This window comes from Excalfactoria chinensis, chromosome 28 (assembly GCF_039878825.1).
Source record: "Excalfactoria chinensis isolate bCotChi1 chromosome 28, bCotChi1.hap2, whole genome shotgun sequence".
Lineage (NCBI taxonomy): Eukaryota > Metazoa > Chordata > Aves > Galliformes > Phasianidae > Excalfactoria > Excalfactoria chinensis.
In genome coordinates, this window is record NC_092852.1 from 911,404 (window position 1) to 937,477 (window position 26,074).

Consider the following 26,074-nt stretch of genomic DNA (forward strand, 5'->3'; position numbering starts at 1 on the left):
ATGCCAACGGCGCACGGCGGCGCAGCGCGATGACGTAGCACGCAGAGCGCTGACGCAGCTCAGCTCCGCCGGGGGAGGGGCCCGCTCTTCTTTCCTTTTTTTTTTTTTTTTTTTATTTTTTTTCCTCCCCCTTTTTTTTTATTTTTTCCCCTTTTTCCTTTTTTTCCCCCCCCTTTTTTTTTCCCCTCCCCCTCCCGTTTCTTTTTCCTCTTTTCCTCCTTTTTCGCCTTATTCTCCACGCTCCTTTCTCTCCCCCCCCCCCCCCCTTACAGTGTTCAGCGCTGGCCCAGGCCCGGCCCATAGAGGTGGCGGCGGCCCAGCGGCGTTGGGCCCGGCCCGGTGAGTGCGGGGGAACCGGAAGGGGGGGGGGGTCGGTGTCCGGTTCTACCCTCCATGCTCTGGGCCTCAAAGGGCTCCTGGGGGGGGGCGGCGAGGCCCGGCCGTGTCCCGTTGGAGGTTGGGGGTGGGGGGAAGGTGGGCAGCCCCCCCCCCTCAATCGTAACCTTAAGGCGGCTTTGGGTTGTATGGAGCGACCCGTTGGGTTGTATGGAGCGACCCGTTGGGTTGGATGGAGCGACAGGAGGCCTTGATGGCGCCGGTGCGGGCGGAGGGTTTGGCTTGAGGTGAGGTGAGGGTTTGGCTGGGAGGGGGGGGGGGGGTCGCTGTGCTGCTGGGGGGGGGATGTTGGTACTCGTGGCTTTGTGGGACGGGGCTGTTTGCCCGTCGCTTCCTTTGCTTTCCAATCGGGTCGATGTTGGTTCGTTGCTGGCAGCCTTTTCTGCTCTCCACTCGCCGTTCTTCCTGCCCTCTATGGGGTTTTTTATTGCAATGGGCAGCGAAGCTGCTCTGTGCTTTTATAGGGCTGCAGTACCGAGGCTGCTTGCACTAAGCCTCCATCCAGTCCACGTCTGCCTTACGGGGGTACTTTTATTATCCGTTTGCCATCATTTGAGCAGCAGCCGTTTCCAGTTAGACCGCAGTGAATACGAACTCCTTGATCAAACCTTTCTTTGCCTCCGCTCTCCAAGGTCTGTATTCCTGCTGCAGCCTTTTGACTGGCTCCAGTTTATCAGCCCTGCTTAGGGTTTGCTGTGAGATCCACCTGCTTCATTCTGTCCTAGAACTCAGACTCGGGCCGTGTTTGCAGTGTGTGGGTAAGCCTGGCTGCCCTGTGCTGTCTGAGATCCATCTGTGCCCCATCACCGTGCCCCAAACCAGCTGTTAGATCTTATTTCAAGGGTATGAAGTGATTCCTGGTCCTGGAAGCTGACGTGTCCCATATACACAACAGCCAAACACCCCGGTCAGTGCACCTGTATGGTCTGCGTGACCTGTTGCTTGTGGGTAACTTAACACAGACCACATCAAATCCATCAGCTTTTCTCCTGAGCACTGAAATGAAGCTCAGCTGTTTCTGCCCTGCCTGTTCTTTGTGTATTTCTTGGTATCTGGGATAGGGGGATTTCAAGCATTGGGGAAAGGATGTCTGGAAAAACAAGGTGCATTTCTGATTGTTTCTGCTGATAACGAGGTGTGCTTTGGTAGTAAGGGAACGAGCTGCACTGCCATGAACACTGAACAAGCTGCTGAGGTGCAGGACTTCCAGCTCTTGATGGTAGGAAAAGGGGGGAAGCCCTTTAATAGAGCATTCAAGCTGCTGCTTGAAGACCCAGGGGCAGAATTGATGCTGGAAGTTCCCCATCAGATCATCCCAAGGATGCCTGCAGCTCATATTTTCTCCTGGCTGGATCCAGTAGTTTGCAGGTAGTTTGCTGGGTTGTTATCTCCTCATGGTTCCTCTCTCCCTTCCACAGGAGCAGGACGTGGAGCCAATTGAGCCTCAGTTATCAGGCACTGCTCAGTGGTTCTTGAGGCTCAGCTGGAGCTGCCTGCATAGCACGAGCCAAGAATCCAGAGTGATCTAACAATATCACACCGTGGTTTGTAGCATCTCCTTCCTCTTTGGCAAACCTTCACGGCCTTGTTTGCTCACACCTTCCAAACCTGGGAAGCTGTGTCCTGTGGTGTGGCTGTACCAGGATCTCTCCCCACCCATAGGCACGCTGTGGTTGCCACGCAGTGCTGAGAGCTGCAGGTGTCTGAGCTCCGAGGAGCAGAGCGCTGCCCTCAGCACAGGGGGATGAGAGAGAAACCATTTCCCTTTGATTCCTTATGGAGCACCTCAGTGTTAGCTGCCATTCAGGGCTGGAAGGAGCAGTTGCTTTTAGCCTGGCTGTCATGGGAAGCTCTTGGGGTTTGTAGGGCTTCTTCCTCTCCGCAATAGAATAGGAGCCCATTGCTCTCCATCCACCCTCCATCTTTTTTTGTGTGCTTCCTCTTGATTTCTAAGTCCTGCTGAACCCAACTGGGAGGCAGCATGACCTCTTAGTGTGGTTTACCAATGTACAGAGGTGAGGAGTGCCTGTGGGAGCCCTGTCTGGGTGTGAGCAGCAGCAGGAGGAAGGGCTGAGCTGATGTCAGTGCTGGGATTCCCTTGCATGCTGTTGTCAATGGGGCTCATACGGATTTATGGCTTTCTATAGAGCCCGCTTTCATTATGTATTGGGAGCACAAGCTGTCTTTGTGTACTGCAGACTGAGTCACGGCTGCCTCCCAGTAAATTTCAGTGATGATTATTGAGTGTGGGCAGATGCAGCCTACTCGTTATGCCAGCTCTTAGATATATATATATATATATATATATGAAGTTATAAAATTCTCCTATTGCTTTGATGTCCTTTTCCTTAAGAAATGGATTTCTTCAGAGCTGAGTTAAGACAAGGAGCCCCTTGGTTGGGGGTGTATCTGGGTGACCTCTCTGTGGCTTTGGGCTGTTGGTTAGGAAATGGAATCCTGCCCTGTCTGTTCCCCCATGGCCTAAACCAAGACGAGGAGCTGTTCCTCCTGTTGTGGTTTCTCATTAGAAGAGGAAGGAGAGAGCAGGGGTAAGGAGGGATGAAGGTGGGAAGGGCTGTGTTTGCTCAGACCCCAGAGCTCACCCCAAAGCTGAGGGGTCTGCCCTCCTCCCCCCCCCCATCAGGTTCAAAGCAGGGCTGGGGTTTTGGCCTTGCTCACACATGAAGTGATTTATCTTGGGGGCTTCCCCTCAATGCCTTTGCGTTTTCCTCCCCCCCCTTTGCTCTCAATTTCTTTATTTTAGGCTATTTTGGAGGACGACACCAAAACACTCTCAGGATTCTGTTCCAGCCTGTAGACTTAATAGGCTCTGAGTGAGCTGCACGTGAGAGCGCACTGCTTCTCCTTATGGAGAACCTGCTGTTTTCTCCCTGCTGGCAGTTCCTTGCTTTAGAAACGCTTGGGAAGCCGATATGACGGGGAGGCAGGGGGAGATGGGTGTCATTGTGGTGTTATTTTTTGAAGCTCCTCGGTGAGGAGGGGAGCAGCCATCTGTCCAAGTGGGTTCTGCTGCACGACGCAATGAGGGACGGAGCTGCTTTGCACCTGGTGGGAAATAGGGAACGTGGTGGGGTCTGGAAGGGGAAGAACTGAACTCCGGAATGACGTTGGTGACATCTCTCATCGTTCTCACCATGCAAAGCCCAGCAGGCACGCTAAGGCCTGCGAATGTCTTACAGTGGCACAAAGGTTTTTAGTGTGAGTTTATGAGCGCGGAGCGGTGGGATGTGGAGGCGAGGTGGCAGTTTGCTCTTTGTGCTTTCGGCCTGACAGGGTGGCAGGTTATTGTTCGCAACGCAGAAGCATCATCAGCACGGGACAGCACTGATAGCAGAGTGGAAGTTTCTGCACACAGGGCAGCACAGCTCAGGAGAGAACAGCAGCGTTCACCTCTGCCCTGCAGGAAACACTGGAGAGAGGGGAGCTGAGCTTCGGAGCTGTGCAGAGCTGGCTGCCACCCAGCGCCCTGGCCGTGCTCCCACCCTGCTCTTACTGCAAGCAGTGCAGCCTGGAGGCTTTTCCCTTCCTTGCACGCACACATGGCTGCAGGGCTCTCCTCCAGCAGGGGCAGCCCTGGCTGCTGCCACTGTAACACCCTGAGTGGGGGATTCCTAATTGGAAGGGCCAGCAACCCAACGCGTGCTCCGTCGGTGCCACCTCTCTGCTTCCCTCCCTCCCTGTTCCTCTGGCAGCTCCAGCACATATTCTATTTTTAAACGGGGCTGCGCTCTGTATTGCGGCATTTTTCTCTTCCTGAATTATTTATCAGTGTTTGGAGCTGAATGGGAGCTCGTTACGTTCCTGTGCTGCTCAGCGCTGCCCACGTGTCTGTCCTGAGCCATTGACAGATCTGGTGCACGTCAAGACTTGGAGGGGCCACGGGGGCACAGCTGCAGCCAGCACACAGCTGTGGGTTGGGTGCTGTTGGGGGATATAGGGAAGGGCTGGTTGCCATGGATGGGCATCCTCAGCTGAGCCAGATCTGAATGGAAAATCCCTGAACGTTAAATCTGATGCTGCTCTGTTTTATTCTTCCTGTGGGCAGCTCAGGCTGCGACTCCTGCATCTCAGATCCCACTTCTTGGGGGCATCGAGCTCTTCCTGTCCGATAGCAGAGCCTGCTCCGAATTCCTGCTCTGAGCTGCCACCCCCATCAGCTCAGAACTCAGGTGACTTTCTGATGGTGGACTCTCTGCTCTGCAGTCCCTGTTTCTCCCCTTTGCTCTACCTCTTGCTCCCTTATCGTGGCCTCCTTGGACCTGATAGCGGAGCTGTGCTGGCTGTCGGACTCCTGTGTCTCTCCCAGCCCTGCTGAGGAATCTCCTGTTCTCATGAGCTGCTGTTAGAAGGACCAGAGCACACGCTCCATCCCAGCTGCACGGATCCTGCAGCCTCCACAGGTGCTGCTCTGCTCCTGGGTGTCTTTGGAGCTGCTTTCTTGCAGTGTTCAGCCTTCCTTCATCCCTGTGCAGTGTGGCAGATGGCAGAAGAGTGCTGTTGACTGACGTGCAATGAGGACTCTGTTCCGGGCTCGCCTGTGTGATTTTTCTCTTCCCTTTTCTAAAGGCAGGGGTTGGTTTCCTGCTCTGGTGTAGCTGGAGCCCACGATGCTCTCACTTGCCCAGGGCACACTGCTGCTGCCTGGTGTGCATCTGTCGCACAGGGGAGCCCTGTCCTGGGCTGACACACACATTGGCACCGCAGCCGCTGTCAGGTCAGTGCCGTGAGGCTGAAGGCTTTTCCTTTCTGATGAATTATATCCACACTTTTCTTCCAACAGAAACCCCTCGGGGTGAAGCAGAGCGTGCTCTCAGTGCATAAATGTGTAAACACACACGCATTACCTGAGCTGAGGGCTCCCAGGTGTGCAAGGCAGTGATCTGTGGGGCTCACCCGGGCCGCAGCCACTTGGGCTTCAATGGGGCCTGGACCCACCCAGGGTCTGTTGTCTCCCCCTCTCAAAGAGAAAGATGCATCCAAGGAGGAAGCTGCAGCTTAGGGAATCATCTCCCACTTTGTTTCTTGGAGACAGTGAGACGGCTCTATGGCTGCAGGAGGAAGCCCAGGAGGTGAATCTGTGCTGTGTGGGCTTGCAGGGTTCCGTGCTCTGAGGTCTGTCCTGCTTGTGTCTCTCTGTTGGAGATCAGCTCTGCAGGCTCAACAGGGGAAAGCTGAAACACACGAGCGGTTCGGAACTTCTCCGGGCTCATTTGCATTTCTTGCTTCCTGTCTGTATCACATCGCTAAGAAATGAGCAAAAAAAAAACCAAACAAAGCCCCAACCATGAAAAGAACGTGACCCTTTGGGAGCATTGATGGCACTGCGTGAGCGGTGAGGAAGGCAGCCCATAACCCACCTCCATGCACGTGGGGTGCATCCTCCTTCCCAGGAAGATGCTGTGTCTTTAAAGCCTTGCTGGGGCTCTGCGGAGGCAGCTCCACTGAAGTGTTTGAATGAAAGCAGGAGGGGGTGTGCATGTGGAGATTGGCAGAGCTCCGTGCCATCCCTCCCCACAGCTGGGCTCTGCTTTGCCTCGGCGCTGCCGGGAGCAGCGCTGCCATCATCGAGGGGGGAGGAAAACGGGTTGGGGGCTTCCAGGGAGCAAAACTAATCCTGGCTGCGTTCCTGCTGAGCCGGCTGCGGCAATGGAGGGTCTGTGGGGATTAGGGGACAGGTGACTGCGGGGAGCACGGAGCCACAGGGGTGAGTTCCATTATAGAGCTGAGGATCCTGATAGCTGGGGCTTGAGCAGGAGTGACCCGGGGCTTCTCTTTTCATCTCCCTTCACCACCACTGTGCAACATACAGCGTAGGTACAGCAAGTGGTTCAGAGATGGGGACCCGACGTCATTCACCTCCGGTAAGTGCCTATTCCTGCTGCTTGGTGGGGGCTCATTTGAACACTGTGCCGTAGTGGAAGGGATACACAGCTCTGATCCCACAGCTCTGATCCCGTTCGGGATGCAGTGCCAGAACTGAGCTTTCCTTTTGTGATGCTGATTGTGCACCTGCAGGAGCGGGGGAATCCCTGATTGCTGCTGTGCTGTGTCAGCGAGGAGTTCCCCTCGTGGGCTCTCCCAGCCTGAGCTGGGCTTTGTGCAGCTCGCTCCGGGCTTTTCCTTTTGCAAAGTGCTGCTGTGCCGGGCTGTGCTTTCAGGGCTGTGCTGCTTGGAAGCTGGTTAGTTTGTCACTGAATGTGGCCATAGGGAAATGCTGGGTCTGCTTGACAACAGTTGGATGTTCTGTAGGGCTGCTTGTGCTGTATTTGTACCCGTGTATTTATATGAACCCCATCCCGTGTTGAAGAGCTTGCTGCAAACTGGGTTTGGTTTCAGCACAATGGGGACTTTGGATTCCCTTTTGCCTCCTTCTCACTCCGGTGCTGAAGGAACATTCCTTCCATCTGATTTTCAGTGCTAGGAGCTATTCCTAGGGCTGGGTGTATCAGCACTGCAGGATCTGTATGTTGGTGCATCAGACCCCTTCACCTCTGCTCTTTAAACAGAAAGCATCACCTGTGGCTGCAGGACCTGCAGGCAGCCCCCCCCCCCGGGTTCCTCTTGCTGCAGGTAAGCAGGAACACCTCACCTGCTCACCAGCTCTTACCTTGCTGTGACACCGTGCTGTGATACCCAGCCTTTGCAGCTGGCTTCGTGCTGAGCTGGGCTGGGCAATCCAATGCTCTCAACCAGCTTTAAGTGCTGCTGCTGCTTCTTAGCACAGGGAGAGAGCATCAAGGAGCACGCCAGCACGAGGGGAGTTAACAGCAGTCCCACTGCCATGCTGTCCTATTGCATCTTGACACTGCAGAAAGTAGGTGGATGATTCCATGCTAGCTTTTCAGGAAACCCCTGTGGTGGACAGCCCTCTTTGGCTGTTGCTGGGAAACTGCTTTGACGTCATGGGAGCAGTTCCCTGCTCCTGGATGAGTGCAGGAATAGCTGTGACAGGAGAGGGGAGCTGAGGCAGAGGAGGGCTGGCCCACATTTCTCTTTCTCACCTCGGAGGGTTTCCAGCACTGTAAAAAAAAAGTGGAAGAAAATCCATCCAGAGCTGGAAAAGTTCCTTGTGGAGCCTTCTGTGCTTCATCTGAAAGGCCTGCAGGGCATCTCACAGCTCTGAGCCTCCTTCCTATGGCCGTCCATCACATCCTGCCCTCTATCCCAGTTCGTACAAGGTTATTTATTCCCTCTTTCCACCCGAAGTCCAAACTTTGCATCGTATCTTCACCTCTTCAGTCTAACGTGGGTGGTGGGGATTAGGATGTAAGGCGGTGACTCAGTGCTGGCTCTGTGCGCTCTGCAGTCCAGTGCACCTATAGCCTCCGTGCTTTTGGCTTTGTTTGCTTTATGGGGACTGTCACGGGGTCAGGAACGCATCCCTTCCCCTTCAGCTGATGGTAGAAAGCAATGGGGAACATTCTGGAGCAGCTCCTGCATGGGCTGAGGCCGCTGCTGGGGACCCTTAATTGGGCCTTATGCTGCCCAGAGCAGATGGGGGGTGTCATGTGGAGCCTATAAGAGAGCTATCTTAGGATAGACCTATAAGTAGCTATCTCAGTATCTATCTTAGGACCTATCTCAGAAGTGAATCAGGTGCTGCATGGCTGCTGTTGGTCCCACAACCACGCCTCCTTTTGCAGCCCCTTGTCTACCTGGGAAACGTCCTCCAACGCTTCCAAAACTGCACCAGCCGCTGTGCCCTGGGGAAAGCAGAGGGCAGAGGGCTCCCTGCAGCCCTGCAGGGTGTGGGGTCATGCTGCAGCCCGGCTCTGGAGCTGGGATGGTCGGCATCCATTGCATCTCACCACCCCCGGTCCCTCCGCCGCTACCCGGCTCTCCCGGTTGCTCCTGGTGACAGAGCCGGTTGCCATGGAGCGCTGTCTCTGATTGGCTGAGCCGCGAGCCAATCAGCGCGCAGCTGGGAGAGCATCACTCCTCATGCTGGAGGTTCCTGCTTAGTGCTGCTGACGGCAACGCTGTGCACCGAGGGGCAAAGTGAGATGGTTGGGCTCTAGAAGAGGGCCGTGGCTTTCCCTCTGCCCCGTTAGGTTGTTGGCTCCCATCACCTCTTGCACCTGCAGACCTCTTGGATGGGCCAGCTTTCCTTGCCCAGCTCTCAGCACTTAGAGTTGGCTCTGGCTGCCGTCATCGCTGTGATGTGGTGGGGACTGTCCTGCCCACGAGTGACTCATTGCCTTGGGATGTTTATTTCTGAGTCTTCCAGGGGCTGTAACTCTGTTTAGCGTGTGATCGGACCCGGTGTGGCTTTCAGCACGCTTCCTTTTGTGTTGTAGAACAAGCCTGAGGATGGAAAGAGCTGTTTCTGGGGCTCTGTTGGGTTCCTCCTATCAGTGGGGTGCTGCTGCCTTCTGCACTGTGGAACTCAGTGTTCCTTTAATGCAGCACAGCGCTGCTGACTGGGGCAAGTCTGTCTGCTCTGCCCTGTCAAATGCTCCCTGGAATGAGCCTCAGGAAGCAAAACCAGAAGAAAAATCAAATAACCTGGAGAAGAGGCTGAGGGGGATGTGAGTCAAGAGGTGTCTGAAGCAGATTGTGAGGTCTGAATGTGCAGGCTTACTCCCAAGGCTGCGGGTTGGTCTGTTCCCTTCCCCCAGCCCTCGAGCAGTGCTTGGTGTCCACTGCCACCTTCCAACCCCAAATCACTCAGCACAGCTCTCCCACCTCCAGCAGCTTTGCTGGGCGCTGCTCTGACCCAGATTCGGTGGCTTCCCTGATGCTGCATCTACGTCATCTCTCCATCTCCTCCCTGGCAGAGCGCAGCTCGGTGCCACCCACCCCGAGTCCTCTGAACTTCCCCTCTCTGCAAGCTGCTGTCTGTCGCTGCAGCTCATGTCTGCCACCCCCTCATGCGACCCACGCCTGTCCTGAGGGAGCGGCGCTGATTCATTCATACAGAAAGGAAAGCTCTTCTTTGCAGGCGTCGCTGTGGAGGAGCCCTGGCAATGCAAGGCAGCTCTCCTTGGAGCTTTGCATGCAAGGAAATGTTCAGGGAGCTGCTGCTGGGGGCAGAAGGTTCATCAGGAGGGACAGTGGCACCGAGTCCTCATCAGCTGTGCTGTTTTCTCCTGCGATGCTAAGGTTGCGTTGCAGTGTGATGAGGAAGGGTGCTGTTACCCTTCTCAGGTTTGCTTCTTCCTTCCCAAGTGTGCTGCAGGCTGCAAGCAGGGCACGGTGCTGCAGCAGCACGTGGGGTGTTGGGGTGAAACCTCCCTGCAGCCAGAAATCAGCCCAGGAGCTGCAGTAAAAGCAGAACACGTTTTATGTCCAGCATCCCCATAAATTACAAGGGAATGAGGTTGAATTAGTTAATGAAGAGGAGCAGCTCCCGTGCAGAGCTGCCAAGGGTTAATAAATCTGGGTGAGATCTGACACTTTCTGTTCTGCCACAGCTGTTAATAAAACAAGTTGATGAACGTCAGCTGTATCTTCTGACACTGAGATCTTCTGCTGGAGCTCCTCTGAAATGTGGGCTTCCCCTTTTCCCTTTGGGGTGCCGTCACTGGGCTGTGCCCCAACAGTGGCTGCACAAATGTGGTCCTTAGGACCAGAACTCCCTCTGCAGCCCTCCCTGAGCTGGTTTGATCCTCATCCGAGTTCCAAGAGAGCAGCTTTGGCTGAGCCCAGGGGGCTGATTTCGGTTCTAGGCTTGGAGCTGGCTCCATTTTATGAATGGGTGAGTGCCATCCATTCCTCCTGTTGGTGCTGGGAGCGGAGCAAGGCACCCTGCCCTGCCCAGGCTTTGCTCGGTCACTTCAGGGCCCTGGGCAGGCTGTATGCTTGCTAATCAGAAGCATGCAATTAGACACAACTTCATTAGGAAGCATTATGTTTTCATCTGCAGTGGCTTGGCTTGGCTGTAGTATCGAGCCATGAACAGCCATAGGGAAGACAGTGGTGTTACTCTGCTTCCCATGAGAAACCAGAGCAATCTCTGGGTACAAAGCTGTTTCCTCACTGAGGTTACCTCTGAGTGCAGGGCTGCGATTTGGGAAAAGAATGCAGGTTTTTGGTTGTTATCTGTGCATGATGGAGCACACCTCCTCCAGCCATTGGGTTTATATCACCTCCTGAATTCCTCTGTGTGTTCCTTAACACTGCCCTGAGTCTCTCCCTTGCATCAGAGGGGTTCCTGGGCAGGGTGTCTGCACCCAGAGGAGTTACAGGGCACCTCTGTTCAGCGGTGAGAAGCTCAGAGCTCCTGCAAGAACCTGGGGCTGCATTCAAGGGGATGAATGGGAGGGCGCAGGGTGCAGGGTTGGGGTTGTTGTGCTCAAAAGGAGTTGCAAGAAACGACAACCTATGTGTGAAAACTCCAGTTGGAAACTTTGTCCTTCCTGACCCTTCTGCCCCACTCTGTGCCTTCTCCTGGCAGGTGCCCGTCGCTGCATCGTAGGGCTCTGAAGATGTCAAACAGCAACACAGCACAGGAGTCCCTGGAAATAATGAAGGAGTCAGAAAAGAAGGTGGTTGAGGAATCCGTGAGCAAAACCAAATACGTATCCAGGTCACCCAGCAAGGAGGAGGCTGAGAAGGATGGGGGGGAGGAGGTCAGCGTGCGTCAGGAAGCTCAGGTGAGCATGGAATGGGTGGGCAGCCCAGAGGGGCACACGGAGCTCCTCTCATTCTGAATGCTTCCGAATCTCCGTGCTGCCTCCAAACAGCACTGATAGTGTACACCCTCCCATCAAGCTCATTGCCTCCCCTTTCCTTTCTCTTCAGAGACGGACGTCAGGCCACGGACATGCCAGAAAAAGAGCCAAGGTATGAGATATTCCAGCATCTCTTTCTTCTTCAGGCTGTTCCTATGGCTGATCCTGCCTGGGATCTCATGGGACTGGTTTTTATTTCCCATTTGTCACCCAAGTGAGTCAACTTGCCAGCAGTCCTGAAAGCAGAGGTTTTATTTTAAACTAAGCACTACTACGTTACCTAAAATAACCAAAGCCATCGGGTCAGGCAGGGTAGGTGTAAGCAGGATGACAGCCTGGTAATTAAGAACAGTAACGATCCTCACCTCATCTATTAGATAAAACCATTTGCTTCACCGTGTCCTTTGGGAACAGCTTTAATTCTTAGGTGAGGATGAAAGGGCTGGGGTTGCTGTGGCTGAAGAGCGTGAATTGAGACGGTGAGCTTCCAGTATTGGTTGGTTCAAAATGGAATCGAGGGCTGCAGGAAGGAACTGCTTCACTGCAGGACTCCAAATGCGTGCATGATCCTGTGTGGTGCGAGATGCTGGTTTGGAAGTCCTTCTTTTCAGCAGTTTTAATTAATGCTGATTGCATGAATGGCTTGGTAGTGCAACGGCATGAACTCGAGTGCGTGCTTTCTGGCTGAGGTGTCTTAACTATGCTCTTTCTTTTACTTTTCCAGTCTAATTCAAAGCTTAAGCTGGTCAGGAGCTTGGCTGTGTGTGAAGAATCGTCCAGCCCCTTTGTAGATGGGCTGCTGGAGTCCCAGGTAGGCCCAGATCCAGACAAGTTATGCAGAATGGGAGCCCAGAAAATCCCCTTCTTTATCGAGTTGGTAACTTAGACTGGGCTCGTTCCCCTGAGAACCAAAGAGATCCCACGTGAGGCTGTTGTTGAAGGAGGTGCTCATCCCTGTTATCACTGCTTGTAGGTGCACAGTCACAGCCCTTCTCTCACCAGGAACTGTCGGTATAAACTCACTGGGCACCTGCACGTGCTTGAGCCGTGGTGCTGTGTCAGGGACCTCCTGTATAAAGGCAGAAGGAAACTGAAGGATCAGCTGGCACAAAAGCTTGTGCTTTTTCAGTTGGTTTTAACTTGAGCTTTATCCACTGTCACCTTTGACAAGCCTTCCGGTCTTAAGTTTCTTCCCACAGAGCAGGGTGAGCTTGCAGGCCTTGCTGGGCAGCTGCAGCTCAGGAGAAGAGCAGACAAGAAGCATCAGGAAGCTCCGTGCAGCACAAAAGCCACTCATCACACCTCATAGGCTTCTTGCTCCCCTCGTGCCCTTTCTCTTTCCAGATTAGGTGGCAGAATCTTGCTGTAGTGGTGCAGGAGCTCCTTCACCTTGGACACTCCTCTGTCCGCAGTATAATAGAGTTTTATCAGCCTTCAACAGGGAAGCATGTAACTCAGATCCTGGGCAAGGCAGGTGTCCAGCAGTGGCAAATGCTATTGAGTCCCATCAGATCTTTTCACTGGGAGGAGAGCAGAGCCTGAGCCCTGTGCCTTTCCATGCTGCCAACCCACAGCAGCGTTGGGTCCATGTGACTCAGAGCAACATGGTTTGTTTTGTTCCAGGACATCATTCAGTTGCATGTTAGCTGCCCCTCTGACAAGGAAGAGGAAAAGTCCACGAAAGATGGGGCTGAGAAAGAAGAAAAAGAAAAGAATAAAGACAAGGCACCGAGGAAGATGCTGTCTCGAGGTCAGTCTGGTGAGCAAATTGCACCTTTAGATCTTGTACAGAGAGCAGCCGTGCTGGTGCAACTTCGGTTTCAAGTGCTGGTTTATTTTCCCTGTAGTTACCCCTGAAATTAAAAGGGTGAGAGGAAAGAGGAAGAACAGAACCATTGGCTTCTCTGTTTAGATAGCCTGCAGGATGAAAGGTGCAACAGTTGCTTATTTATACTGATGTATGGCGTGCTGCACTTGCAGGGCCTCTTGGAACAGCATGGGCAATCCTGAGCGTGCTCTGAACAGGTTTTAGGGACAAGGTTTCCTTTCTTGAACCTTCAGGTCCCTCCCCTTGGCATCCTCCTAGCGGGGCCTCATGCAGCACTGTGGGGGCATCGTTCTCATGCACACATGGAGTCACTGCTGAGAGATAACCTCCTCCAAGCCGTTGTATGGCAGCATTTTGTTCATTTGTTCTACTGCTGTTGTTGTTTCAGACTCCAGCCAGGAATATACAGACTCCACTGGGATAGATTTGCATGAGTTTTTAGTAAATACACTGAAAAAAAACCCGAGGTAGGTCACTGGTTGGTAAAAAGAAATCCTTCTGATGGAGTGAAGGGAGGGAGCACCTGGTGAGTGATGCTGCTTTGGTTGACCCTGTGGTGTTTGTTTGCACGTGTGTGTGTGTGTGTATCCATGTATCCTGGGAGGAGAGGGAAGTGACAGCTCTGTGTCCGCTGCTTTATGTGGCAATCAGAACGTGCTTGTGTGCTGTGGAGAGACAGAGAGGGGAAGAATGCTTTGAATGCAAGCAGGAGGGGATCTTGACCACCTTAAGAACCCATCATGTAAATGGTCGTCAAATATCCACTTCCAAAGGAGCTGCTGCTGTGTTAGTAATAAACATAATCAAATCAACTGCTGGCATAGGAGCAGCAAAGCTGGAGTCGTTGCAGAGGAGCTGAGATTTGGTGCGACCAAAAGCCAAGCACTGTTAGCAAAACAACTTTAAACTGGGCAAAAAACATGTGGAGCTTTTTAGTTCATTGCTGGATGCAATGGAGTGGGTTGGTGCAATGCAATGGAGTTGGGTTGGTGCAATGCAATGGAGTTGGGTTGGTGCAATGCAATGGAGTTGGGTTGGTGCAATGCAATGGAGTTGGGTTGGTGCAATGCAATGGAGTTGGGTTGGTGCAATGCAATGGAGTCGGGTTGGTGGGGCTGCTTGTGCCTTGTGCTGCTGCAGGGAGGTGGGTACCAAGCAGGGGGATTTGTGCTTTGCTCTCTTTAAAGGTGATTTTCCCCCCCCTTTTCTTTTTGGCAGGGATAGAATGATGCTGCTAAAGTTAGAACAGGAGATTCTGGAATTTATTAGTGATAACAAGTAAGTGGTTATTCAGATATTCCTCTTTATATCCGATCTAAACGTTCCCTGGCACAACTTGAGGCTGTTACGCTGAGTCCTCTCACTTGGCACGCTCTGATCTGGGGTCTGATCAAGGTGTCTGTGCCCTCTCCCTTTCCCTCTCTGTTTTGGTGTCTGATTCTCATCAGTTTTGAAGCCTCCTAAACACTGATCCTTTCTTCCTCCATTTCAGCAATCAGTTTAAGAAGTTCCCTCAGATGACCTCGTACCACAGGATGCTGCTGCACCGGGTGGCTGCCTACTTTGGCATGGACCATAACGTTGACCAAACTGGGAAAGCAGTCATTATCAACAAGACCAGTAACACACGAATGTAAGGGGGATGGAGAGAGGACGCCCCTTTCCCCTTTCCTCTTTTCCCCTTCCCATTCCCATTCCCCTTTCTCTTCCCCTCCCCTCCCCTCCCAGACCACAAGCCCTGAGGGGTGGCTTTCATGGGATGGATTTTGCAGCACATTTAATGCCCCTGTAAGAAAGTCACATTCGTTCTGCAGGGTCAGGTAGAATCCTTCACTTCCAGCCCCACGTTATTATATCTGTGAGCCCTTTCCAGCTCTCTCTAGCTCTCAGGGAAGGGTTAGGTTCTTTCCTTGCTGTCAGTGAGGGACATTTGTGCCCCACTCCCTGCAAGGAGGTGGTTTTATGGAGGCAGTTCTACACCCATTGTTCCCCCCTAACAAGAGCTGGTTCCTCCTGCAGTCCCGAGCAGAGGTTCTCCGAGCACATCAAAGATGAGAAGAACGCAGAGTTTCCACAGCGGTTTATCCTAAAACGAGATGATACCAGCATGGACCGAGATGATAATCAGGTAAGGGATGGCAAACCGGGGGGCACCAGGATCCCTCTCCTCAGCCAGGACCTCGCGCTCTTTGCTTTCGTAGCACCCATCTTAACATCACCATGCCATTATCCCTTGTTTTGGTTCATCTTTTGGAACTCGAGTGGTCAGGTTGAGGTCGTTGCAATCAGGATCAGGTTCTGTTTTCTCCGTGGTGGTACTCGGAAGGTGAGGCACGCAGCGTGTGCCTGAGCAGGAGGAGTTTGCCTTGGGCATCTGTCTGCAGACGGTGGCTTTTAGCTTCTGACCCCCTGAGAGCAGACTGTCCTTCAGAAAACTTGGTGATATCCCTGACCTGTCCTCTCTGAATCGGGCAGGAGAGCTTTGCAGATCCCCAGTTGTTCATCCCTGGAGCACAGGTGCCCAGAGGTTCAGTTTTAAAGGCAGTGTTACTGCATGGTGCGCACGCTCCACAGTCCACATCCTGCTGCGTAGGCCTATCAGCAGCTCACTACACCCTCTGCTCCCATTGGCAACCACTGACCCGCTGAGCTGTGTTTGTCCCTTCAGATCAGACTCCCCTTGCAGGATGGGAGGAGGAGCAAATCTATAGAAGAGCGAGAGGAGGAGTACCAGCGGGCCAGGGAGCGGATATTTGCACGAGAGGTAAGCGTAGATCACTGACACGCCAGGTTTCTTCCTGGAGCTTTGGGGCAGGAGGTGTCCTTGAATATTCTCAAAGGTCAGATCTCACTGTTGCCTTTTCTACGAATTTCCTAGTGGTCCTGGTATCTACCAGTGAATTCCAGCTCCTAACAAAGATGCCTGTGACATGGAGATAGAGGAGCCACACGTTCACTCCCTTAAATTCACATGGCAGTAGAAGTGTGGGGACTGACAGAGGAGGCAGGTTTGCTCCTTGCTGTCCAGCAGTACTATCAGCTTACGCAGCGGCATGTCTGGAATGAGTCAATTAATGAAGCTGACAGGAACCGTGCCCTTCTCTCCCAGTTCCTCTCCATTTCTGCAGCTTTGGCCTCCTGAGCAAGCAGTGCTAGCCCTCAGTCACAGAATGCCTTAGGTTGGAGGGGACCTTAAAGATCACCTCGCTCCAACCCCCCTGCCATGGGCAGGGTTGCCAGCCCCTAGATCAGGCCGCCCAGCATCCCTCAGGTTGCAGGCAGTGCTCTGCGCCTTTATGGGATGGATCTGGGTTGATTTTCTTTCTCACAAAGCGTCCAGCTTGGTTGTTGTTTGCTTGAAATCTCTGCTCCCTGTGTGGAACTCCTCTAAGGCAGAGCTCTGCTCCATGCTCACGTCTGGCTCAGTGAGGCTGCTGTGCTCTGCTGTGTTGAGTGCTGGCTGCCAGCTGGAGGCAGCTCCCTGTGCTGTGCCAAGGGGCATACATTGGAACTGGGCATGATCCAGTCTGCTGTGGGTCGGATTCAAAGTCCAGCTCCTTGCCTGCTGCTTTTGAGTAGCTGGGGGACGATACTTTCCTCTGGCCCAGTGGTTGTACATTCAGGCAGCCTGTACTGAGTGCTATCGAAGCAGCAGGCTTCAAATGGCTCTTGAGGGGTCGGTAGTCACAGAGCTGTCCTGCACACAGACCCAGAGCCATCCAGCCGTGCTAGCAAGCAGCTCTGCCTGTAGTCCTGGATGAGGGCAGGTACCATCCCATGCCAGCACAATGCTGAGTGGCCGTGTCACCCTTGTCACCCTTCCTCTCTGCTCATAGCCTGAGCCAGTGCTCTGCTGCTGGCCTGCAGAAGCAGGGCTGGCCATCATGGGGGAACCGGGCTGATTTTGAGCCCTCTGCCTTTTCTGATGGCTCTGATGACTGCCCGAATGTACCAAGTAAGGACCCTTCTGTGTTTGGTCTTTGGTTGTTCCACTAACAGAGCAACCCTGATGCTGCCTCAGGGCATTGAGACAGAGAGCTTAGGACTCAGATTTGAAAACCCAGGGGGGGGTCTCAACATCGCAGGTGCTGGCAAAGGCTCCTGGGGGGTTGGATGGAGAGCCAAGTGGGACAGGAGCACAAGAGGCTCAGCAGGAGCTCCCGAGTGACCATACAACTCATGCACAACACCAGCCGAATCCCATACTGTTAGTGCTTTGCTCCTTTTTTGCTTTGAAGTAGCCTGGGGTTTGTTGCTTTCAAAGTTATTAAGTCTCCCTTTTCTTTCCTTCCCATCTCCGTGTCTTTTCCATGTTTCCAGACTGGCCAGAATGGATATCTCACCGACAGCAGGTCAGTACCATCCAGCACATGCTTTGTGTTCCCTGCCTTTCCATGCAGAGCCCTTCATGGCTCCCAATGATGCTTTTCTCTGATATGAACTGCTCCAAAGAAGGTTTTTCTTCTCGTTCTCAGATACAGAGGCAGATTTTTAGGCACCTCTGGGTGATTTATTTTGTACCTTGTCCTGCTGAGTCAATTTGCCCCGGTTGTTATTGAAGTTGGATTTTACACAGCATTGATTTCTGAGTCCTTTCTTGTTCTATTTTTTTTTGGCCAACTCATCAATTGAAATGGGATGACGGGCGGCAGGAATGGCAGCAAGGAGAGGGAAAGCCAAAGGATTTAGGCACTTTTCAAAGCGTTCTGCTCTTCGTGTCCCACAAGGGTGGGAGAACCCCCGCTCTTCCAGCAGCAGGGTCAGCATCCAGCTGGGCTGGAGCTGTCTCTGGTTTGAGCACGTGGAGGAACAGCTTTGCTTCTCAGCCGTGGCTCCGTCTGTACTTGGAACAGCACTGAGAGGGCGGCTGTGTGGGCATCAGTGCTGCAAAACCAGGCAGACCTGGTTGGAGATGAAGGAGGGCAGTCGCTGGGAGCACAGTGATATCACAGCACGCAGCTGTGCAGAAGGGGATCTTGCAAGATCTTGGTCACCTTGAGGCCTCTGTGAGGCTCAGTGTTGTGGGACACAAAGGCTTTAGCAAGGGGTTGTGCTCTGAGCCTGCTGGCATCTTTTCCAGGCTGGAGAAAAGGGCCAAGAACCAGCACAGAGATAGCAATGTCTGGGTCTTCCCAGTGCACACCCGAGGGGGCAGTGACCCAGGCTGTTTGTTCACCATCCCTCATTACTGTGCTCAGTGCCAACGTGCTGCTGGCCGGCATCACCACCCCAGTGTGACAGTTGGGTGCAGCACATGCAGGTCCTGCTTCTGCTCCTTTCCCCTGGAGGTGTTGACTGACTCACCCCTCTCTGCAACACAGGAGCAACCGGGACGGTTTGAACCGAGCTTCAGGCAGCCGCCAGAGCAGCACAGAGAGTGAGATCAAGTCATTGGAGCCTCGGCCGTGGAGCAGCACGGACTCAGACGGCTCCATCCGCAGCCTGCGGCCGCCTGTCACCAAAGCCAGCAGCTTCAGTGGCATCTCCATCCTGACACGGGGCGACAGCATCGGGAGCAGCAAAGGCAGCACCGCCAGCAGAGCATCCCGGGCAGGTACTGCTTTGTTTCCCTGCCCACCTCCTGCCAGGGAGCAGCAAGTAGCATCTGTGGTTGTTGAGATAGGGGTTGGTCAGCTGTGGTGCTGTGCTCAGTGCTTCCAGTTAAAATGGGACCGGGACGGCGTCATTTCAGACTGCTCGGTACCGAGATGGGGATGTGCCGTTTGAACTGACTTATCATCTGCTTTTTCCTGCTTCTCTCCGTTCCAGGCCTGGTTCTTGGTGCCCCCGAAGCGTGCAGCCAACCCCCTTCATCGCAGCCCAGCCGTGGCCTCCTTCCCTGTACATCCCAGCAGCCTCAACCACCACCTCCCCAGCAGCCCCCGCCGCAGCCCCAAGGCCTCCCCCCCACAGCCCAGCAGCAGCCAGCCATGAGTAACCACATGATGTCCCAGGTGAGTCTCTGCCCAGCACCGAGGGCTCAATAGGGGCACTCAGTGGGAGGTGTGAGCAGAGCCAGCACACACCCGGGCTGCTGGGACTCCTGCCTGCCCAGTGAGGGTGCAGAGAGAGCTGGGGGAGTCAATGCCATGCACAGGTGGGCAGTGGAATGGGAGAGACAGAGGTTGTCTGCAGTAAATGGAGCTCTGGTTTGGGCCGTAGCCACCCTTTGTAAACTTGCCACCATTCATGCAAGGCAAGGCCTGCTTTGTGGACACAACCTGCACAGCTTCCACAAAGCAGCTGGCCATGCTGTGCCTCCCCCAGGAGACGAATGCTCTCCCATTCTGCTCTCCATGCTTTCCAAACCCCCGCGGCGCCCACTCCTGTGTGTTTGCAATGGGCTCAGTTGACTAACCTTGTTGTTCCTTCTTTCTCTCCTTCCTCCTGTCCTTCCTTCCTCCTCACCTTTCCCCACCCAAATCTGTGTCCTCTGCTCTCCCTCCTCTGCTGGTCTCAGCCGGTCCCAGCGCTGCAGCCCGTTCAGTATTCTCCAAGCTCCTGCCCCCAAGTCCTCTTGCCAGTCTCTCCACCCCAGCAGTACAACATGGTATAAAACCCCATTTACTCTCGTGCGCTGCCTCTGTTGTACTCGTGCGCTGTGTTTGTGTTGTATGAGCTTTTGCTAATCGGGGGCGTCACAAACGTTACGCCCAATGGCTTTAGGATTCAGGGAAGCCCTGTGCTGCCATGGGATGCTCGAGGCTGTGGCTGCCCTGCAGTTCATGCTCAGCCCGTGTTGTCTTCTTGGGAGCAGCGCCCTGTGCATGGTGTGGAGTGCCCTGCAGGACGCAGATCCGGGCTGGGGCCGCCCCAGCCTGTGTAGGGCTGTGCATGTCACCCGTGTCTGCTGAGCTTTCAGGCTCCCCGTCCTGCAGAACGCTCTTGATCTGTAACAGAGAGTCGAGGGGAGGACCATTGAGCAGAGCCGCGCTGTGCTTGCTGCTGTCCTACACGCTGTCCTCCTCCATTCCTCTCACTTGTCTCCACTGCAGGCTGACGAACTCAGCAACCCCTTTGGGCAGATCAGCCTCAGCCGACAGGGCTCGACGGAAGCACCGGATCCTTCCTCGGCAATGTTCCAATCATCCCTCATCTCCCAGCACCCTCAGCAGGCAGGATTCATCATGGCAACCCCTGGGCAGCCCATTCCCACCTCTAACTACTCAGCCTCAGGGCACACGGTCCCCACGCAGCAGGTGCTGCAGCCCCAGGGCTACATTCAGCCTCCCCAGCAAGTAAGGAGCTGCGCAGGGCTGGAGGGGGTGAGGGCCTCAACCCAGACCTGCAGGGCAGGGGGCTGCTGGGGAGGACAGTTTGCTGCTGGGGAGCGGGCTGTCCTTTTTTTGCTGCTCATTTGTGATGGAGCAATAGACAGAAGTCAGAGCACTGGGTACACACGTGCTCTTAGGAGTCACGGGGAGATTTCTGCTCCCACATCACAGGCCAGTTGTCTAGAGAGCCCTCTGGCCATTCCTGGCTCATAGTGGAAGTGAGACAGTGACCAGATGGAGTGCTGACACCTCTAAGCTCCCTTGTGGGTCCTGCAGGGCATTGTGACCTTTGGGATGAGGGTGGGACCCGTAAGTGTGGGGTTGGACGTCTCCCCTGGGCTGTGGTGAGGTTTGTGCCAGCTGTGCCTTTGCACTGCAGTGCTGGGGAAGGCTTGGGGGCAAGGCTGGGAGGAGCAGGGGGGGCTGTGCTTCCAGGGGATCTCTGCTCTGCCCAGAGCCAAAGCCCTGCTTGGTTTCCTTTCTCAGCAGCCAGGCCAGGTGAGGGAGACAAAGCCGTCCTGGAGGAACCTGGGGGCTCCAGATTTCTTGGTCCCACTTTCTGAGCTCTTAGCACCGTGTTTTCTTGCTTTTGCTAGATTCAGGTTTCTTACTACCCTCCCGGGCAGTACCCAAACTCCAGCCAGCAATACCGATCTCTCAGTCACCCAGTGGCCTACAGCTCCCAGCGCACGCAGCAGCTCCCCCAGCAAGCCCAGCAGCCTGGTAAGAGGTGGGGGGCAGCAGGGGGCAGGGGACCATCCCCTTTTCTTTCTCTCTGTTGGCTTCTAAGGATCCCTCAGGCACTGCCTGGAGTTCGGCTGCTCCTCCTTGTCCTGAGGTGCCGTTCTCTGGCTCTTTGCTTTGCGTATCCGTCGTGGCCAGCTGGGATGCCGTTCCATTTCAGCTTTGTTCTTGACAGGTTTACAGCCAATGATGTCCAACCAGCAGCAAACGTACCAAGGTGTGATGGGAGTGCAGCAGGCACAATCCCCCGGGCTCCTCAACAGCCAGAGGAATAGCATGGGGGGCCAAATGCAGAGCGTGATGGGGGTGCAGCAGACGCAGCCCCCGAGCCTCCTCGGCAGCCAGAGGAGCAATATGGGGAGCCAGATGCAAGGCCTGATGGTCCAGTACACTCCACTGCCTTCGTACCAGGTAGGCATCGGCTGCTTTGCAGTGGTGGGTGGGCCTCAGCCCTGCAGCCCTCAGCTGAGTTATGGGGCCAGCAATGGGGACAGGTTCACCTTGAGAAGGTCGTGCCTGCTCGCCGGCTCCTGCTGTCCATTACCTCTCATCCCATAGGGCTGCTCTTCTCCTTCCTGCACAGGTTCCCGTGGCCAACGAGTCCCAGAGCGTGGTCCAGCAGCCCTTCCAGCAGCCAGTGCTCGTGCCAGCCAGCCAGTCTGTCCAGGGGGGGCTTCAGACTGGAGGTGTTCCCATCTACTACAGCGTCATCCCAACTGCCCAGCAGAACGGCACCAGGTAGGAGCTTCTCTTGTGTGAAGGTGCTGCATCCGAGTCCTGCAGCCAGTTGTTGGGGGGGATGCAGTGGGGATGCTGCTCAGCTCTGGAGCTTTCCATCCCCTTCCATCTCAGCTTTCCATCCCTGGACACTGCAGCCCTGCAGAGCCTCCTGGGCTCCTCCAGAGTTGCCAGCCCTTTTGTGCACTGCAGGGGCTGTGGCTGCTGCTTCTCTCCCACCCCCAGCAGCTCAGCAAAGTCCTTTCTGTTTCACAGCCCTTCGGTGGGGTTCCTGCAGCCGCCCGGCTCTGAGCAGTACCAGATGCCACAATCTCCCTCACCCTGCAGCCCGTCGCAGATGCAGCAGCAGTATTCAGGTAGGAGGAGGTGCAACGCTTCGGGGTCAGTCCTTATGGATCAGCTTTGGGGTGGGAAGGAGGATCAGGGGCTGCCAGTCCACAGCCCAATCCATCAGCATCACACAGCATCACACAGCACCACGCAGCATCACGCAGCATCACACAGCATCACACAGCATCACACAGCATCACACAGCCCTCTGGGAGTCATCAGGATGCGGCCAAGTGACTTTGCTCCAGGCCGGCCCCTGTGCTCACCGTCCTCATAGCCTGGAAGGCAGGGCCAAGGAGCGGTGCCGTGGGCTGCAGACTCCCTCTGGTGGCAGCGGGGCTGTGGGCTCCAATCATCGCTCTGATGCAAGCTGTGATAACAGAGAGAGCTCTCTGCATCCCCCCGGGCAGGCAGGAGTGGAGGAGGAGAGATGATGGTGGAGGGAGGAGAGCGTGGTTGAAGTCGCTGCCCCTTCTGCTGCCATAAGCAGAGCTGGGGGGTGCAGCTGCCATCCTCTCTCCTCAGGGGTGTCCCCGTCAGGCCCCGGCGTGGTTGTGATGCAGCTGAATGTCCCCAATGGCCCCCAGCCCCCCCAGAATGCCCCCGTGGTGCAGTGGAGCCACTGTAAGTACTACAGCCTGGAGCAGCGGGGGCAGAAGCCAGGAGACCTGTACAGCCCAGACAGCAGCGCTCAGGTATGGGGAGAGAAAGACCCCCCCCCAGTATCTGGGTGGGCTGTGAGGAGGGGTGGGCTCAGCTGTGGGGGTGTCTGACCCTCTGCATCCCCCCAGGCCAGCACCCAGCTGAGCAGCCCCATCACGTCCCCCACCCAATCCCCAACGCCGTCTCCCGTCACCAACCTGAACAGCGTCTGCACGGGGCTCAGCCCCCTCCCCGTCCTCACACAGTTCCCCCGGCCCATGGGCCCAGCACAAGGTAAGGGCAGAAATCACTGCAGGGCTGCTCCTGCTCCACCATCCCTCTGCACGGCTGCAATCCTCCCCCCCCTGGTGTTGCAGGTGACGGGCGTTACTCGCTGCTGGGCCAACCGCTGCAGTACAACTTGTCCATCTGTCCCCCACCTCTGCTCCACAACCAGCCCAACTACAGCGCACACCAGGTAGAGCCAGCCTGGGTCCCCATTGCCACGGGAGCCCCCAAAGCCCATCCCTTGTCCCTGCCTTTGCCTTGGGCTCCTGGAGCTGGGCAGGGTCACGTTGGTCACTCCCAGCCTCAGGACTTGCCGTGTGCACCACGAGGCCACGATTCCTCCTCATGGCTGCTGCTTTTTCTGTTTCCTGAAGGGACAGAGCGGGATGAAACACGGGAACAGGAGCAAGAGACAGGCCCTCAAGTCAGCATCCACCGACCTGGGGACGAGCGATGTAGGCAAGTGACCCTCCTCAGGCATCTCCGCATCCCATCCCATCCCATCCCATCCCATCCCATCCCATCCCATCCCATCCCATTTCCATCCCATCCCATCCCATCCCATCCCATCCCATCCCATCCCATTTCCATCCCATCCCATCCCATCCCATCCCATCCCATCCCATCCCATCCCATCCCATCCCATCCCATCCCATCCCCATCCTGCATGTCATACCCAGCACTGATGGCCTCCAGATGCCATCTCTGCCCTCCCAGCATCCCACAGACCCAGATTTGTCCTTGTCACCGACACGGCCCTTTAAGAACAGCTCTTTGGGGCTGTCCACCCCCCCCCCCCCCCTCCCTGCAGCTGGTGTGTTCATTACGTGCTGTGTTAATATTAGCAAAGAATCCAGCCTGCCAGCCCTGCACTAAGCCTTGCTGCCAGGGCTGGAGCCAGGAGGCAGCAGAGGGTCTGGGTATCACCAGCCAGCCCAGCCAGCTCTATCCCTCCTCATGGGGGGTGGGCGGGTGGGGAAGACCCCAGGCTAAGGAGCCGCAAGCAAAGGGAGCTAAGAGGCATGGGAGTCCTGGTGTGTGTGTGGGGGGGATAGGGGTGAGATAGGGAAGGGGGAGAGGATGGGGATGGGAATGGGGTGGGGGTGCAGAGGGGGATGGGCTGGGGGATGGGATGGGATGGGATGGGATGGGATGGGATGGGATGGGATGGGATGGGATGGGATGGGATGGGATGGGGATGGGATGGGGATGGGATGAGGATGGTTTGGGATTGGGATGGATGGGATGGAGATGGGATGGGGATGGGATGAGGATGGTTTGGGGCCCCTCAGGGCTGTTTGAGGGACGGAGCTCAGGTGGTGGCCCAGCTCAGCCCACTGATCCCCGTATCCCATTGATCCCTGTATCCCACTGATCCCCGTATCCCACTGATCCCCGTATCCCATTGATCCCTGTATCCCACTGATCTCTGTATCCCACTGATCTCTGTATCCCACTGATCCCTATATCCCATTGATCCCTGTATCCCACTGATCCCTATATCCCATTGATCCCTGTATCCCATTGATCCCTATATCCCACTGATCCCCGTATCCCACTGATCCCTGTATCCCACTGATCCCTGTATCCCACTGATCCCCATATCCCACTGATCCCCGTATCCCATTGATCCCCGTATCCCACTGATCCCCGTATCCCACTGATCCCTGTATCCCACTGATCCCTATATCCCATTGATCCCTGTATCCCACTGATCCCTATATCCCATTGATCCCTGTATCCCACTGATCCCTGTATCCCATTGATCCCTATATCCCACTGATCCCTGTATCCCACTGATCCCCGTATCCCACTGATCCCCGTATCCCACTGATCCCTGTATCCCACTGATCCCCATATCCCACTGATCCCTGTATCCCGCAGTGCTGGGCCGTGTGCTGGAGGTGACGGACCTCCCCGAGGGCATCACCCGGACGGAGGCAGACAAGCTGTTCACCCAGCTGGCCATGGCCGGCGCCAAGATCCAATGGCTCAAAGAGACTCAGGGGCGCCGCGGGGACGGGGGCGGCTCCGGAGACAGCAGCGGGACCCCAGAGAATGGCCGTCACTCCGACCTCGCAGCCTTATACACCATCGTGGCCGTGTTTCCCAGCCCGTCCGCGGCTCAAAGCGCTTCCCTCCGCCTCAACAACTCCCTGAGCCGCTTCAAACTGCGCGTGGCCAAAAAGAACTACGACCTGAGGGTGCTGGAGAGAGCCAGCTCCCAATAGGGGCTCCAATAGGGGCTCCAATGGGGACTCCAATAGGGACTCCAATGGGGACTCCAATAGGGGCTCCAATAGGAGTTCCCAATAGGGGCTCCAACAGGGACTCCAATGGGGACTCCAATAGGGGTTCCCAATAGGGACTCCAATAGGGGCTCCAATGGGGGTTCCCAATAGGGGCTCCAATAGGGGTTCCCAATAGGGACTCCAATGGGGACTCCAATAGGGGCTCCAATAGGGGTTCCCAATAGGGACTCCAAATAGGGGTTCCCAATAGGGGCTCCAATAGGGACTCCAATAGGGACTCCAATGGGGGCTCCAATAGGGGTTCCCAATAGGGGCTCCAATAGGGACTCCCAATAGGGGTTCCCAATAGGGACTCCCAAAAGGGGTTCCCAACAGGGGCTCCAATAGGGGTTCCCAATAGGGGCTCCAATAGGGGTTCCCAATAGGGACTCCAAATAGGGGTTCCCAATAGGGACTCCAATAGGGGCTCCAATGGGGGTTCCCAATAGGGACTCCCAATAGGGGTTCCCAATAGGGGCTCCAATAGGGACTCCCAATAGGGGTTCCCAATAGGGACTCCCAAAAGGGGTTCCCAACAGGGGCTCCAATGGGGGTTCCCAATAGGGGCTCCAATAGGGGCTCCCAATAGGGGTTCCCAATAGGGGCTCCCAATAGGGGCTCCGTGTGGGCTCAGAGCACACTGGACTGCGGGCTCCCCCTTCTGCCTCCTCTCCCCCCTCCTCTTCCTCCCCCTGGCTATATTTATATGGACATCATGAAGAGGCAAATTGAGTTCAGTTCATTTTCAGAGTGATGCCCTCCCTCCCCCCCCCCCCCCCAAGTGTATATTGTTTTGTTAAGCACTGTGTTGAGCTGCACATACAGGTGTTGATTGGGATGTTCACTGCA

At 55.3% G+C, this 26,074-nt stretch overlaps 1 protein-coding gene across 7 annotated transcripts; it reads left to right on the plus strand.

Annotated features, from left to right (window-relative positions):
• Positions 1-40: 40 nt before the first annotated feature.
• On the plus strand, positions 41-26,074 carry R3HDM2 (R3H domain containing 2). 7 transcript variants are annotated; one of them, XM_072358054.1, is made up of 25 exons: positions 5,892-6,121; positions 6,227-6,278; positions 10,814-11,012; positions 11,161-11,202; positions 11,815-11,901; positions 12,714-12,840; positions 13,307-13,385; positions 14,137-14,196; positions 14,411-14,551; positions 14,938-15,046; positions 15,587-15,682; positions 17,239-17,270; positions 18,240-18,472; positions 18,688-18,872; positions 19,379-19,468; positions 19,914-20,156; positions 20,789-20,915; positions 21,112-21,347; positions 21,520-21,674; positions 21,930-22,030; positions 22,530-22,699; positions 22,796-22,940; positions 23,024-23,124; positions 23,309-23,393; positions 24,819-26,074. In XM_072358054.1, exons 3-25 carry the CDS (start codon positions 10,845-10,847, stop codon positions 25,163-25,165), a joined length of 3,159 nt encoding a protein of 1,052 aa, XP_072214155.1. In that variant the 5' UTR covers positions 5,892-6,121; positions 6,227-6,278; positions 10,814-10,844; the 3' UTR covers positions 25,166-26,074. The 7 variants fall into 7 exon arrangements, with proteins under 7 accessions (XP_072214157.1, XP_072214158.1, XP_072214152.1 ...); XM_072358057.1 differs by lacking the exons at positions 5,892-6,121; positions 6,227-6,278 and adding an exon at positions 183-339; XM_072358051.1 differs by lacking the exons at positions 5,892-6,121; positions 6,227-6,278 and adding an exon at positions 498-623.

Excerpts from the sequence above, each read along its gene's own strand:
- R3HDM2 (XM_072358051.1), top strand. The coding sequence starts at position 547 with ATGGAGCGACCCGTTGGGTTGGATGGAGCGACAGGAGGCCTTGATGGC. Across the intron at positions 14,197-14,410 it reads GAATTTATTAGTGATAACAA|CAATCAGTTTAAGAAGTTCC; the intron begins GTAAGTGGTTAT and ends CCTCCATTTCAG. Across the intron at positions 18,473-18,687 it reads CAGCAGAGCATCCCGGGCAG|GCCTGGTTCTTGGTGCCCCC; the intron begins GTACTGCTTTGT and ends TCTCCGTTCCAG.